We start from the raw sequence: 16,709 nt of genomic DNA on the forward strand, positions 1-16,709 counted from the left end.
TTGTCGGAACGATAATATTGCAATGAGTAGTGTCATATGTATTGTATAAATAATTTCATTGATAGGCTGAGATACAGAAGATTTTAGACCTTGGAGTTGATCCCTCTAGAATTGTATATGCCAACACATTTAAACAACTATCATTTATCAAATATGCTGCTGATAATGGAGTCACTTTGATGACATTCGATTCTGAGGATGAACTAACAAAGATCAAGAAAGAATACCCCCAAGCAAAGTACACAATATTTTAATTGAAATAGCTTTCAAATACGGTATACTTTTGATTTTGTTTTTATTATCTGTGAATTAGTAGTTGGTACGTTTATGCATTTGTAGGAAAAATATAGAACCAGTTATTGATGAAAATTATAAAAACAACAAAAGATCACTATACCAATAAAAATCATGATTTATCAATATAAACACACAAAAAACAAGATTGAGCCGATGTAGATCAGATCGGTAAGCAGAGTGTTGATTTTAGTTCCAACTGGGTTACTGTTGACATGTTAAAATCAGGTCATTTCTAGTGTTTTGCAGCAAGCACCTTAAATAGTTACCGTGATCAATTAAGGGTGTGGTGTCTTCTTTCGAAGCATCAACCGTTTTATAGATAATCCTGATAGGAAGCACAAACTCTAGACTTTTCTTTGTTATTGGGAGTAAATACTCCATTCAAATAAAATAAGATAAATGTGTCACAAAAGTTCAACTTTTGAACAGCAAAACGGTATACAAATATGTGTCGATTGGTTTGAACACAAAAGATATTCAAATGGTCAGAAGTTAGGTAGTTCCACATAATATTCAATATGACCACAACATCATTCAGAGAAGGCGTCATCGTAAACACAATTATCCATTTTTATATTGTAAGTTCTGGTAGTCCGTTAATTTAACAAATACAAAAAGACTCATAGTTGATTTTTTGAAAATAAATAATGTTTATTGAATTTCCATCAATCTCCTTGAAATTTTATTAACTATTCAGCAAAGTGATAACAAGTTATGTTATCTACAATAAGAATGTTCATCAATCTTCTTCAATTTTTATTAGTAATTCAGCAAATTAATAACAAGTTATGTTATCTACAAGTATAATATCCTTAATAATTTTATATTGACTATCTTGTTTCCTACATGTATGAGCCTGGAAATTATATTCAAAAGTTTTTGTCATGACTAATATATTGGTTACAAAAACTGAAAACCATCTGATTCCCTACTAAGAAAAGAATTCTCTTTTTATTAAAGCTTATTGCTGAGAATCAGTCCACAATCGAACAACAAGGTAATTTATCATCTGGGGAGAAAGTTTGGATGTCACCCGTTGACAGCTTTGAAACTGCTACAATTTGCTAAGAAATTAGAATTAAATGTCATCGGTATAAGGTAAGAATGGTTTATCTTAATGTTGTTTGAAGAATATTGTTGAAGGCATATATTCGATTGTTTCTGATTAATTTATTCATTCATTTTTTAAACTCGGGACTGGAATGAAGATTATAGCTTAATTTAGATGTCTTTTGGTTGTTTGCGTCTTTGCGACAATGGGTTGGAATCTCGTTTCTTGTTCACAACCTATAAAAAATATCAACATCTTAACTCTTAATATCTAAAAATCGTCTTTCTAATAGTAATAAGATGAATGTCACTAGTTTTCAATAAATATGGCTTGCTTTTCTTTAATTATTTAAAAATACATTCTACATATATCTACCTGAGTAAATCCATTTCAATTTCGGTTTTTAGCTTTATCGGTTTGCCACGACCTACATTGTAGTATAACAATTTTGTAAAAGCCAGTATACACATGGTATATGTCATATGTCTTAATGACAGTCGCCTTATGTAATTTACCTGTTATACAAATATTCTGTCACAGTTAAACGAAAATATCATGCTAATTAAGATATAAAGATATAATTTTATGGCAATATGATGCTAATTGAGATATCAAGATATATTTATCAAATTTAAGCAAGAATCATATGTGGCTATAGAGACAAACAATGAATTTTCTTAGACTAATGAAATCTGATTTTTTTAAAACTAGCTTTCATGTTGGGAGTGGCTGTTTAGAAGCCGGTGCGTTTGAAGCCGCAATAGAGCAGTCAAGACGTGTATTTGATTTAGGACTCTCTGTTGGATTTAACATGAACATCCTTGACATAGGTGGTGGATTTCCTGGCCAGAAAAATGTGCAGACAAATATTACTTTTGAAAAGGTAAGCCTCAATCAATACAAAATTACAGTCTGTGTGTATTGAATTCGAAAGAATCTCTATTATGAGGGTATTCAAATGAATGATAAATCAAAATGTTGAAACTCTTATTTGTCGAATTATAGGTACCGTTTTAGGCTGAAAATATGAGCAAAGGTTAACTTATAACGAAAACCATTTTCGAATTGAAAAAAACACCAAACTTACTTTAAGTATAGATTCAACAAATTTTATATACTTTTATCACTGTATTGTTAGAAGTAAGAAAGTACACAAGCATTGCATATATATCTGCCTTATGTATAAACAATTTTTTGATCAAAAACTACATAGTAACGGTTAAGTGAACCAATTGCAGGTTAAAAATATTAAGTTTAACTTGTGAAAGGTATTTTCATTTAATATATAATTTTTCTTCAACAAAACTTTAGTCAATTTATAAAATTAACAGTAACAAATATTTAACTACCCGTATGAAAAACATGACACGTACTCCAGCCGGACAGTAGCCGTACTGTAGCCGTACTGAGAACCGTACTTATAATATTCATTTGGACTTTTCTTTGAATTGCTTATAATAGATACCCCGGCTGGACTTTCAGCGAAATTAGCCGTAAACCAGCTCGAAATACTTAAATTAGCAGGAGTCCAGTTCATAAAGTCCAGCTGGACTTTAATAAAAGTACGTCTTAAAAAAAATCCAGCTGGCATTTCTGGCAAAAATATGGACTCTATAAAGTTCAGCTGGACTTTACAAAGTCTGGCTGAACTTGAAAAAGTCCAGCTGGACTTCAAAAAGTGCAGTTTAACTTTTAAATATGATTTCAGCAGGGACAAATCCAGCCATTTTCAAAAGGCGGGGTTCCTAACTCAGGATAAGGGGGGTGGGGGGGGGGGGGGTCCAACCATATGTCCCCATTCAAATGCATTGATCGTCAAAATAATGGGGGGTTCCAACCCCCAGAACCCTCCCCCTGGATCCGCCACTGCTCTGTTTTTCTTCAGATGGTTGATTCTTCTGATTTGATTTGCATCATGCATCCCTTGCTATAATCTGAAAATACAAAAAAAAACAGATGACATAATGCATATATACTGGTTATTTCTTTTTCTTTTTGTACTGTCTTAATGGCAAAACCAAGAAATGGGGAATTGAGAAGCTAAATGCTAACTTCTAAATATTTGTGGTTATAATAGCCTGAATAATTTCAAAGTGGCTAAAAATAAAATAAAGTTGGCTTTGAAAATTACTTTAAGTGTAGAAATAAACAAACTTTCAAAACAACTCAAATAATAACCATTCCTTAATACAGAGGGAATAAAAAATATAACAATACATTTTTAACATAATTCAAAACAGGAAGTGACAGTGACATAACAGACAAGATGAAAATTATTGCATGAATATAAATATTTGATGTAGATTTTTATTCTTTTTACGCTTCAAAAATAAGAATTAAGCTATTTATAATATTGTAATTATTTTATTAATATGTTGAATAAAAAGAGCATATCAGATTATATCACCAAAATGGTGGAATTCAATTTATTGTACTTACCAGAATATGCAATCCAAAACACATGCAAACAGCAATCTTCCTAAATTGTCATTGATGCCAGTCAGAAGGATCCATCTTCTCTATTTAATCTGAAAAGAACTACTTCCAAACATTTGCTTTACATCCAATTATTTAAAATTCTCATTTTGTTCAAGAAAGAAGACACATCTTCCTGTTTATTCCAAATTCAAAGTTTGTTGTATTGCAATACATGAGGTTGTTTAAGGAGTTGTTTTAAATGTTCCTCTTATGACTAATTGCATGTGCCTTAATTTTGAATATGTGATATATTAAAAAAAGAAAATCAATTATTAATTTGTTTAATTATGAAATTTTTAATAAGTATTAGTAATTGCAGAAATATGTATTTCGAAATGTGTTCTCCTACATATGGCCTCAATCTAGTACTTCCTGTGACCTGTCCAGACTGAGGTTAATTGAAAACAGATGGCACATTTCTACAAGACTAACTGCTATTAAATCACTGTTATATGGCTCAAGTTTCTAATTGATGTTAAAGAATGAATGATAATTATTAATTTTATGCATTCATCTAATTAAATATAAATATACTAGAAAATGTATAAATCTAACCTGTAACAGATGTTGCTAGTGTTTTTTTTTTATGAAAAAAGTAGAAATGTTAAATTATTGTTGTATTAAACATATTAACTTGGATATAATTCAATCAAAAGTCACCAAAATTAAATTTTAACTTTCCATCAACAGTCTATGTTAAATATTCCATAATGGAATTGAAAACCTAGGGAAAGTATCACATCTTATAGTTTGAACTAAAAGTATATTGCAAAAAATTATTTTTATCATTATTATTACTTGCAAACTTTCATTTTTAACTGTTTTACATTTTGAAAGAATTTTTCCTTTCAAAGAACAGAATCTTTTGTGGCAAACTTTTTATTTCTGTAAGGGTATAAGATTTGGCTGATGAAAATTTTCTAAGTCTAAATTCCTGCTCATAAATGAATGTAAAATTTTCTAAGACAAAAATCCTGCTGATCATTCTACAGTAAGGAATAAATTTCCTAAAAAGACCAGCCGTGTTTATTTTCTTGTCAGCATTACAAATAGTGTGGTTGGACTTTTAAGAAAATACCGGCTGGCAAATAACCCAAGTATAAGAAAAAGTACGTGTACGGCTCATGTCAGACTGGACTTTTCAAAGTCAGACTGGAATACGTCTCAAGTCCAGCTGGAGTCCAGTTGAACTCCTGTTGAAATTTTCATACGGGTAGATACGGATGTCGACGATTATTGTCTCTTCCGTGATATAGTCGTCGAAGACCAGGAATTCGAAGAATACATTGATAAAATTATTTCCACAATTTGATAACAGCATATTTCAATTAAACGATACCCATATTGTTTTGCTTGTAGTTGAGTACTTTTTACTTGGCTAGTGATACACTCTGTGTCTAAGAATTTCCGATAGAGGTATCGACCAATGACAGTTTTAGTAAAAACGTTAATGGTACAAATAATTTTACTCCACCATATGAGCATATCAACAATCTATGTCTTGTCAATGATGGTCGGTGCTAAAAATTTGAAAGTCGGAAACCTACTACTGTTGATTTATTATTATTCGTGGGATACCAATTTTCGTGGATTTCGTGGTTAGAAGTAAATCAAGATTTAAATAATCAGCGAGGTACACATTTTCAAAAATAAAAATATAAGTTTTACCCAATTCCAGGAAAAATCGTATAGAAACTAAATATGATACATAATAACTAATCAAAAGTCACAATAACTAATCAAAAGTATATATGATGCCTAATAACTAAGCAAGAGTACGGAAGAAACTAAATGTGATGCACAATAACTAATAAAGGGTACAGAAGAAACTAAATGTGATATCTAATAACTAATCAAAAGTATATCAGATGCCAAATAACTAATCAAGAGTATGGAAGAAACTAAATGTGATGCACAATAACAAATCAAGAGTACAGAAGAAACTAAATGTGATGTACAATAACTAGTCAAGAGTTCAGAAGAAACTAAATGTGATGCACAATAACTAATCAAGAGTACGGAAGAAACTAAATGTGGTACAGAATAACTAATCAAGAGTACAGAAGAAACTAAATGTGATGCACAATAACTAATCAAGAGTACGGAAGAAACTAAATGTGGTGCACAATAAATTATCAAGAGTACAGAAGAAACTAAATGGGATGCCTAATAGTAACTAATTCTATTTATGGAAGAAATCAAATGAGATGCCTCATAACTAATCAAGAGTATAGAAGAAATGAAATGGGATGCCCCATAACTAATCGAGAGTACGTAAGAAACTAAATCGAATGCCTAATAACTAATCAAAAGAGAAGAAGCTAAATGTTATGCCTAATAACTAATTAAGAGTATGGAAGAAACTTAATGTGATGCTTAATAACTATGATCCTAACAAAAAATTCAAAATAAAATATATCTTGATAAAACTACAATTAAATATCAGTTGATATATAAGGTAATATTAACTCACTCCGCTCAGAAAAAGTAACCGTCAAATTTAAGCAAATGTTAAATACTGATGTCTTTGTTCTTAATGTTTAAGTGATAAATTAGACACTATAAAGAAAAAAATAATAAAGTGACGTGAGCGCCATACAAGTTTCAATATCACTTCGGTGAAATTTCCATATATATAGTTCGTCGTGAGTACGAATATATTTAATTCGTTGGCAATACTAAAGCCCCCAGCTCTGGCCTTCTTTCTTGTTGTTTCAAACCTCCAGAAATAATATTAATGAAAATGAAGAAAGCATTGGAATAGCAAAAGAAGAAAAACTGTATCAGCAACTTTAGAGTTTGATTTAAAACCATTCAAAACTGTTTATATAAATAAAGTGAAAACAAAAGGTTACCGAATAAAATCAAATGAATTTGTATACAATTCATTTCCAAACTGGTTTCTATTTTAAATTAAAAAGATTTTATTCGAATTAGGTAGTTTATTGCACTTTTTGAGTTATAGGAATACTAACACTTATTTTAATGATATTTTTATCTCTAGAACTGTCTTATGTAATAAATTTGATTAACAAGTGGCTGGTTCACCTAGGTCTATGTGCATCTTCGTCAATGGACACTGTTCAGATTTGTAGCCTATAATATTATTCATGACTAAAATCTCTGTTTTGGTAAACTTGCATTGCTGGTATGTTTTTCATGCAGTTTACAGTTTCTCTTTATCGTCTATAGTTTTTGCCCAAAACACAATAAGTGTAAAAATCGTCATTGAAGTGCAATTACTCCTGAAAGAAGACAACTGATTAGTTCATCTACGTATATATATATACCATATATTTATGCTGAACTATTTGCAGATCTTGTCTTTTAGATAATTTTTACTTTAAAGTTTCTATCTATCTATTATAGTTTTTAATATAATAGGCAAACATGCACAAATACGGCAGAAACTCATATAAAGAGTTGACAGACGATTTCACCAATATCAACTAATTTTTAGATCTTAATTGCCTTGTGGATCATATTTGCTCTTCAAAATTCTCTCTATCTACTTGTATTATAGTGTCATAAAAATAGGCAAAAAACGCAAAAGAAATGGTAAAAATCATCTTTTAAGGGCGATAACTCTTATAAGGAGTCATCTAACGGTTTCCAAAATTTGTGACTTATTTGTAGAAATTTGCTTGCTGGTCGTTATTGATTCTTAAAGCTTCTAACTAATACAGTTCAAGATAATACAGTAATATGCAAAAACGCAACAACAACAACTGAAAAATCGTCATCAAAGGGCAAATACTCCATTGAGAAACCGACTGACAAGTATATCTTGTCTTGCTAGCCATTTTATCTGAATAAAGTTTATGTTTATCTATCACAATTTTAACTTAATAGGCAAAAATGAAACAAATTCGAACAATTCGTCATTTAAGGGAAATAACTCACACAAGAAGTCGTCTGAACGATTTGATGTAAAAAGAAACAGAAGGTAGATCTGCTTTTGAACATGTTCCCCTGTTAGATTTTCTCTATCTATCGTGATTTTCAAGATAATAGACATAACTTGCATGTTACCCTTATGTAGTATTTTAAGCCATGTCAGCAATGTTGGTCGAGAAACTGGGTCAACGGTTGCATTTTGGAAACTCGATACCCCATTAATGATTGTGGCCAAGATTGGTCAAATTTGGCCCAGCAGTTTCAGAGTAGATGATGATTGTAAACGTTAACGGACGACGACGGACGCCAAGTAATGCTGCATTTGACAAACATGTTTGACTTGATTGGTTGTTATCTACAAAACTTTATTTTCAAATAGTGCATGCGCACTTAGGATAATAACGAATTAAGAAATTAATCCAATGGGTGAGAATTGCACTGTGGGTTGATGGTGGTTGGGGTATTAGAAAGGAGTTTAGATTCTATCGAATAATGGAAAGAAATTTTGCCCTCCAATTGGTGTTAGGAACCACTCAAGGACCTTCTGCACAAGATTCCTCACTGGCACTGTTGGGATTCCACTGCTAGTTGACTGATAGTTCAGGAAGGTATCAGCAGCTAAGTAGTCCGTTTTTCGGAACTGACATGATTAAGAACATACTTTTCTGAAATTCTTTTTTGACAAATAACGAAATTATTTTGAAACCAATTGGCTATACTTTTTATGCCTTTTTGGTTGTACAGCTTCTCACGTATTCACTACAAACCAGTAAAAGTCTGAAATGGCCTATATCTATACTCGACTGTACTGATTTTTACTCGACCAGTCTGAAAAAGTCTGAACTATTACTCGACCAGTCTGAAACAGTATTAACCCATTCTCGACCTGTACTCGACCTATTTTTTTTCAGTCTAAACCATACTCGACCAAAGGTCTGAACAATAATCGACCAGTCTGAACCATACTTGACCAAATAACCACTACTTTTTCTAAATTTTAACTGTTAAAATAAATTTCTTTTTAACTGACATGACAACAGCCACAACAAAATAAAGATAATGTTATAGGAATGGATTATTTCCCTTTTCATTACTTAATTATTTCAGGCTGTTAATTGATTTGCTTGATAATATTTCATTTACATTTGATTTATTCTATTTAGTATTCATATATTGAGCAAGACTCACATTTGAGTTCCTTTATTTATTTGGCGTTTGCGATAATTTTGCAATGTTATTTATTTTTGCTTACCATTTTGAAAGAAGTTCTTTAAATGAAAATCTCCATCTAGATATTTTGTATTTAGGGAGTTTATGATGGTCTGGTTTTGTGGCTTTTGTTAGTCATGGCAGAAACCAATAGTTTGTACGAATAGTTTGAAGTTAGGAACACTTCTTGCTTTTATAGAACGTAGCACATAGATGGACCCGATCCATCTCAAGTGGCACACAGCTGTGTTACTTTAAAAACAACGTTGGAGTGCTGAACCCGATGGTACATGTCAAACGTACCGTCGTGAGATCTACAATGGTGGACTTTACCTAGTATTGCCACAACAGAAGCATAAACAGCGATTTTCGACCGTTACAACATTTATTCACCTAGATGCCCGCCCGATATTATCTATAATCCGAAACAACTTGGGGAATTATAGCAATGGATATTTAAAGAGCGCGTCCGTACAGAAGTAGCAGTTCAACCCTTGATGTGATGTGTGTATCCGTGTGCTGTGTTGTGACATTTTATTTAAAAATGGACATTAATTATGTATTTTTGAATTGAACATTTCATGAACATTTATTTGTACATGTGTAATTTGTTGTTTGTGTCAAATGTTATTTCATGAACATTTTTTCTTAAGGGGGAGGAATGTAATAGGAATGGATTATTTCCCTTTTCATTACTTAATTATTTCAGGCTGTTAATTGATTTGCTTGATAATATTTCATTTACATTTGATTTATTCTATTTAGTATTCATATATTGAGCAAGACTCACATTTGAGTTCCTTTATTTATTTGGCGTTTGCGATAATTTTGCAATGTTATTTATTTTTGCTTACCATTTTGAAAGAAGTTCTTTAAATGAAATAATTAAAATATTTGAATATGAACTAATTGCCTAAAGACGGGTTGCCTGTCTGAGTGCGATGCACATTAAAAGGAACTACAATAAGATGGTTTGACTGTCTGAATTTAAGCTTCTATAGGCAAGCCTCGTGGCGACATGATGGCTGAGTTATACCTTGGTTTGCATAAATGGTTCCAAGGGTTTCTGTCTATATGTTACTAAGATGTTTTGATGTGTTAAATGTTGAATCGAATATGTCTTTACTTTCTTTTTATTAAATTGTTATTCATTTTGCTGCTTTGAGTATTATTTGAAGTGACTTGGAATATACCCCATACACTGTATCCAGAACCATCCCCTCACATTTGGTCCCGCGAGGCGGATACAGTTGTTCCTGGTGTATATATATTGTTTATAAGTTTGATTCATTTTTTAATATTTATATATATTTCTGGTCATGTTTCGGTTTGAAGAAAAACCTTGTTTGTTCGATGGTGTCAGCATTGATGTTACAGATTATGTGGTTCATTTTGAAACTATTTCATTATGGAATCAGTGGACTGAGTTTGAAATGGCTTGTCAACTTATCATTAAGTTGAGAGGTGAGGCTCAGACAGTTTTACGTTTTCTAGAGAAGAAACATATGCAAGATTATCAGTACTTGAAAAGTTTGTTGGTTCAAAGGTTTAACCCCAAGGAAAGGGAAGCATTTTTCAAAATTGAACTGAAAAATTGTACGAAAAAGGAGAGTGAAAATATTTCTGAGTTTGGTCAGCGGTTCAAAATTTTGGCGCACAAGGCATATCCAGAGAGTTATTTTGATTTGAATTTGTATTTGGTTGATTTATTGATTTCAAAATTGGATAGTGAAATGGGGAAACATGTCGCTCTGAAACACCCTAATTGTTTGGATGATGCAATATGTTTGGCACTTGATTACGAAACAGTTTGTCTTACAACTGGCAATTTTATTTCTGAAAGTGTTGAAACTGAATCGTGTGACAAAAGTTTAACTTGTTCTGAAATTGTTTGTTCGGGTTTTGAGATATTGTCTAAATTTGTCAAGACGTACTTGAAGTGTCGGAAGAAACGTAAACAAAAGAAGTGTTTTAACTGTAGTCAAATTGGTCATGTACGAGCCAAATGTCCTAATAAAGTGGTTAATGCCAATGTTGATGCAGCTGGAAAGTCGGATAATTGCAGTACTATTGAAATGTTTTCAGAATCAGAGGTTTTAATCGGTGACGATTTCTTTGAACTGGCATACTAAAAACGGTTTACCTTGATGCATTTTCTTAGGGTGTATGTGTATTTGTGTGTTGTAGGTGTTTTTGTAGTTGTTTGCATACAAATATTGTTCTCTACTTTTGTGGCAACAGTTCAAAGACGTGCTGCATGTCAGAATAACTGGTTTGTACAAACTTTCTTTTTACTTGGTTTAATTGGTGGTAAATAATATAGTTTTAGGCTTGATCTGAATGCAGGTGTGTAGTTTGTAGGATAGTTATTATAGTTTGAATTGGTTTATATTTTGGGTTTTTACTCAATTGTTTGGATTTGTAATCTCCATCTAGATATTTTGTATTTAGGGAGTTTATGATGGTCTGGTTTTGTGGCTTTTGTTAGTCATGGCAGAAACCAATAGTTTGTACGAATAGTTTGAAGTTAGGAACACTTCTTGCTTTTATAGAACGTAGCACATAGATGGACCCGATCCATCTCAAGTGGCACACAGCTGTGTTACTTTAAAAATAACGTTGGAGTGCTGAACCCGATGGTTCATGTCAAACGTACAATGGTGGACTTTACCTAGTATTGCCACAACAGAAGCATAAACAGCGACTTTCGACCGTTACAACATTTATTCACCTAGATGCCCGCCCGATATTATCTATAATCCGAAACAACTTGGGGAATTATAGCAATGGATATTTAAAGAGCGCGTCCGTACAGAAGTAGCAGTTCAACCCTTGATGTGATGTGTGTATCCGTGTGCTGTGTTGTGACATTTTATTTAAAAATGGACATTAATTATGTATTTTTGAATTGAACATTTCATGAACATTTATTTGTACATGTGTAATTTGTTGTTTGTGTCAAATGTTATTTCATGAACATTTTTTCTTAAGGGGGAGGAATGTAATAGGAATGGATTATTTCCCTTTTCATTACTTAATTTTTTCAGGCTGTTAATTGATTTGCTTGATAATATTTCATTTACATTTGATTTATTCTATTTAGTATTCATATATTGAGCAAGACTCACATTTGAGTTCCTTTATTTATTTGGCGTTTGCGATAATTTTGCAATGTTATTTATTTTTGCTTACCATTTTGAAAGAAGTTCTTTAAATGAAATAATTAAAATATTTGAATATGAACTAATTGCCTAAAGACGGGTTGCCTGTCTGAGTGCGATGCACATTAAAAGGAACTACAATAAGATGGTTTGACTGTCTGAATTTAAGCTTATATAGGCAAGCCTCGTGGCGACATAATGGCTGAGTTATACCTTGGTTTGCATAAATGGTTCCAAGGGTTTCTGTCTATATGTTACTAAGATGTTTTGATGTGTTAAATGTTGAATCGAATATGTCTTTACTTTCTTTTTATTAAATTGTTATTCATTTTGCTGCTTTGAGTATTATTTGAAGTGCCTTGGAATATACCCCATACACTGTATCCAGAACCATCCCCTCACATTTGGTCCCGCGAGGCGGATACAGTTGTTCCTGGTGTATATATATTGTTTATAAGTTTGATTCATTTTTTAATATTTATATATATTTCTGGTCATGTTTCGGTTTGAAGAAAAACCTTGTTTGTTCGATGGTGTCAGCATTGATGTTACAGATTATGTGGTTCGTTTTGAAACTGTTTCATTATGGAATCAGTGGACTGAGTTTGAAATGGCTTGTCAACTTATCATTAATTTGAGAGGTGAGGCTCAGACAGTTTTACGTTTTCTAGAGAAGAAACATATGCAAGATTATCAGTACTTGAAAAGTTTGTTGGTTCAAAGGTTTAACCCCAAGGAAAGGGAAGCATTTTTCAAAATTGAACTGAAAAATTGTACGAAAAAGGAGAGTGAAAATATTTCTGAGTTTGGTCAGCGGTTCAAAATTTTGGCGCACAAGGCATATCCAGAGAGTTATTTTGATTTGAATTTGTATTTGGTTGATTTATTGATTTCAAAATTGGATAGTGAAATGGGGAAACATGTCGCTCTGAAACACCCTAATTGTTTGGATGATGCAATATGTTTGGCACTTGATTACGAAACAGTTTGTCTTACAACTGGCAATTTTATTTCTGAAAGTGTTGAAACTGAATCGTGTGACAAAAGTTTAACTTGTTCTGAAATTGTTTGTTCGGGTTTTGAGATATTGTCTAAATTTGTCAAGACGTACTTGAAGTGTCGGAAGAAACGTAAACAAAAGAAGTGTTTTAACTGTAGTCAAATTGGTCATGTACGAGCCAAATGTCCTAATAAAGTGGTTAATGCCAATGTTGATGCAGCTGGAAAGTCGGATAATTGCAGTACTATTGAAATGTTTTCAGAATCAGAGGTTTTAATCGGTGACGATTTCTTTGGACTGGCATACTAAAAACGGTTTACCTTGATGCATTTTCTTAGGGTTTATGTGTATTTGTGTGTTGTAGGTGTTTTTGTAGTTGTTTGCATACAAATATTGTTCTCTACTTTTGTGGCAACAGTTCAAAGACGTGCTGCATGTCAGAATAACTGGTTTGTACAAACTTTCTTTTTACTTGGTTTAATTGGTGGTAAATAATATAGTTTTAGGCTTGATCTGAATGCAGTGTGTAGTTTGTAGGATAGTTATTATAGTTTGAATTGGTTTATATTTTGGGTTTTTACTCAATTGTTTGGATTTGTAATCTCCATCTAGATATTTTGTATTTAGGGAGTTTATGATGGTCTGGTTTTGTGGCTTTTGTTAGTCATGGCAGAAACCAATAGTTTGTACGAATAGTTTGAAGTTAGGAACACTTCTTGCTTTTATAGAACGTAGCACATAGATGGACCCGATCCATCTCAAGTGGCACACAGCTGTGTTACTTTAAAAACAACGTTGGAGTGCTGAACCCGATGGTACATGTCAAACGTACCGTCGTGAGATCTACAATGGTGGACTTTACCTAGTATTGCCACAACAGAAGCATAAACAGCGACTTTCGACCGTTACAACATTTATTCACCTAGATGCCCGCCCGATATTATCTATAATCCGAAACAACTTGGGGAATTATAGCAATGGATATTTAAAGAGCGCGTCCGTACAGAAGTAGCAGTTCAACCCTTGATGTGATGTGTGTATCCGTGTGCTGTGTTGTGACATTTTATTTAAAAATGGACATTAATTATGTATTTTTGAATTGAACATTTCATGAACATTTATTTGTACATGTGTAATTTGTTGTTTGTGTCAAATGTTATTTCATGAACATTTTTTCTTAAGGGGGAGGAATGTAATAGGAATGGATTATTTCCCTTTTCATTACTTAATTATTTCAGGCTGTTAATTGATTTGCTTGATAATATTTCATTTACATTTGATTTATTCTATTTAGTATTCATATATTGAGCAAGACTCACATTTGAGTTCCTTTATTTATTTGGCGTTTGCGATAATTTTGCAATGTTATTTATTTTTGCTTACCATTTTGAAAGAAGTTCTTTAAATGAAATAATTAAAATATTTGAATATGAACTAATTCCCCAAAGACGGGTTGCCTGTCTGAGTGCGATGCACATTAAAAGGAACTACAATAAGATGGTTTGACTGTCTGAATTTAAGCTTCTATAGGCAAGCCTCGTGGCGACATGATGGCTGAGTTATACCTTGGTTTGCATAAATGGTTCCAAGGGTTTCTGTCTATATGTTACTAAGATGTTTTGATGTTTTAAATGTTGAATCGAATATGTCTTTACTTTCTTTTTATTAAATTGTTATTCATTTTGCTGCTTTGAGTATTATTTGAAGTGCCTTGGAATATACCCCATACACTGTATCCAGAACCATCTCCTCACATTTGGTCCCGCGAGGCGGATACAGTTGTTCCTGGTGTATATATATTGTTTATAAGTTTGATTCATTTTTTAATATTTATATATATTTCTGGTCATGTTTCGGTTTGAAGAAAAACCTTGTTTGTTCGATGGTGTCAGCATTGATGTTACAGATTATGTGGTTCATTTTGAAACTGTTTCATTATGGAATCAGTGGACTGAGTTTGAAATGGCTTGTCAACTTATCATTAATTTGAGAGGTGAGGCTCAGACAGTTTTACGTTTTCTAGAGAAGAAACATATGCAAGATTATCAGTACTTGAAAAGTTTGTTGGTTCAAAGGTTTAACCCCAAGGAAAGGGAAGCATTTTTCAAAATTGAACTGAAAAATTGTACGAAAAAGGAGAGTGAAAATATTTCTGAGTTTGGTCAGCGGTTCAAAATTTTGGCGCACAAGGCATATCCAGAGAGTTATTTTGATTTGAATTTGTATTTGGTTGATTTATTGATTTCAAAATTGGATAGTGAAATGGGGAAACATGTCGCTCTGAAACACCCTAATTGTTTGGATGATGCAATATGTTTGGCACTTGATTACGAAACAGTTTGTCTTACAACTGGCAATTTTATTTCTGAAAGTGTTGAAACTGAATCGTGTGACAAAAGTTTAACTTGTTCTGAAATTGTTTGTTCGGGTTTTGAGATATTGTCTAAATTTGTCAAGACGTACTTGAAGTGTCGGAAGAAACGTAAACAAAAGAAGTGTTTTAACTGTAGTCAAATTGGTCATGTACGAGCTAAATGTCCTAATAAAGTGGTTAATGCCAATGTTGATGCAGCTGGAAAGTCGGATAATTGCAGTACTATTGAAATGTTTTCAGAATCAGAGGTTTTAATCGGTGACGATTTCTTTGGACTGGCATACTAAAAACGGTTTACCTTGATGCATTTTCTTAGGGTTTATGTGTATTTGTGTGTTGTAGGTGTTTTTGTAGTTGTTTGCATACAAATATTGTTCTCTACTTTTGTGGCAACAGTTCAAAGACGTGCTGCATGTCAGAATAACTGGTTTGTACAAACTTTCTTTTTACTTGGTTTAATTGGTGGTAAATAATATAGTTTTAGGCTTGATCTGAATGCAGTGTGTAGTTTGTAGGATAGTTATTATAGTTTGAATTGGTTTATATTTTGGGTTTTTACTCAATTGTTTGGATTTGTAATCTCCATCTAGATATTTTGTATTTAGGGAGTTTATGATGGTCTGGTTTTGTGGCTTTTGTTAGTCATGGCAGAAACCAATAGTTTGTACGAATAGTTTGAAGTTAGGAACACTTCTTGCTTTTATAGAACGTAGCACATAGATGGACCCGATCCATCTCAAGTGGCACACAGCTGTGTTACTTTAAAAACAACGTTGGAGTGCTGGACCCGATGGTACATGTCAAACGTACCGTCGTGAGATCTACAATGGTGGACTTTACCTAGTATTGCCACAACAGAAGCATAAACAGCGACTTTCGACCGTTACAACATTTATTCACCTAGATGCCCGCCCGATATTATCTATAATCCGAAACAACTCGGGGAATTATAGCAATGGATATTTAAAGAGCGCGTCCGTATAGAAGTAGCAGTTCAACCCTTGATGTGATGTGTGTATCCGTGTGCTGTGTTGTGACATTTTATTTAAAAATGGACATTAATTATGTATTTTTGAATTGAACATTTCATGAACATTTATTTTTACATGTGTAATTTGTTGTTTGTGTCAAATGTTATTTCATGAACATTTTTTCTTAAGGGGGAGGAATGTAATAGGAATGGATTATTTCCCTTTTCATTACTTAATTATTTCAGGCTGTTAATTGATTTGCTTGATAATA

The 16,709-nt window shown here is 32.5% G+C and overlaps 2 protein-coding genes across 4 annotated transcripts in view; one reads left to right on the forward strand and one right to left on the reverse strand.

Annotated features, from left to right (window-relative positions):
- Nucleotides 1-16,709, reverse strand: part of LOC127712220 (beta-glucuronidase-like) — a 988,629-nt gene that overhangs the window by 783,889 nt on the left and 188,031 nt on the right. The window lies entirely within an intron of this gene.
- The window catches only part of LOC127712224 (ornithine decarboxylase-like), a 787,891-nt gene that overhangs the window by 555,641 nt on the left and 215,541 nt on the right, over nucleotides 1-16,709 (forward strand). For all 3 annotated transcript variants that reach the window (XM_052218545.1, XM_052218544.1, XM_052218546.1), the window contains exons 5-7: nucleotides 66-238; nucleotides 1,258-1,395; nucleotides 2,060-2,231. In XM_052218545.1, coding sequence (XP_052074505.1) covers nucleotides 66-238; nucleotides 1,258-1,395; nucleotides 2,060-2,231 — 483 coding nt within the window. The remainder of the gene's footprint in view (nucleotides 1-65; nucleotides 239-1,257; nucleotides 1,396-2,059; nucleotides 2,232-16,709) is intronic.

Source organism: Mytilus californianus, unplaced genomic scaffold (assembly GCF_021869535.1).
Source record: "Mytilus californianus isolate M0D057914Y unplaced genomic scaffold, xbMytCali1.0.p SCAF_8, whole genome shotgun sequence".
Lineage (NCBI taxonomy): Eukaryota > Metazoa > Mollusca > Bivalvia > Mytilida > Mytilidae > Mytilus > Mytilus californianus.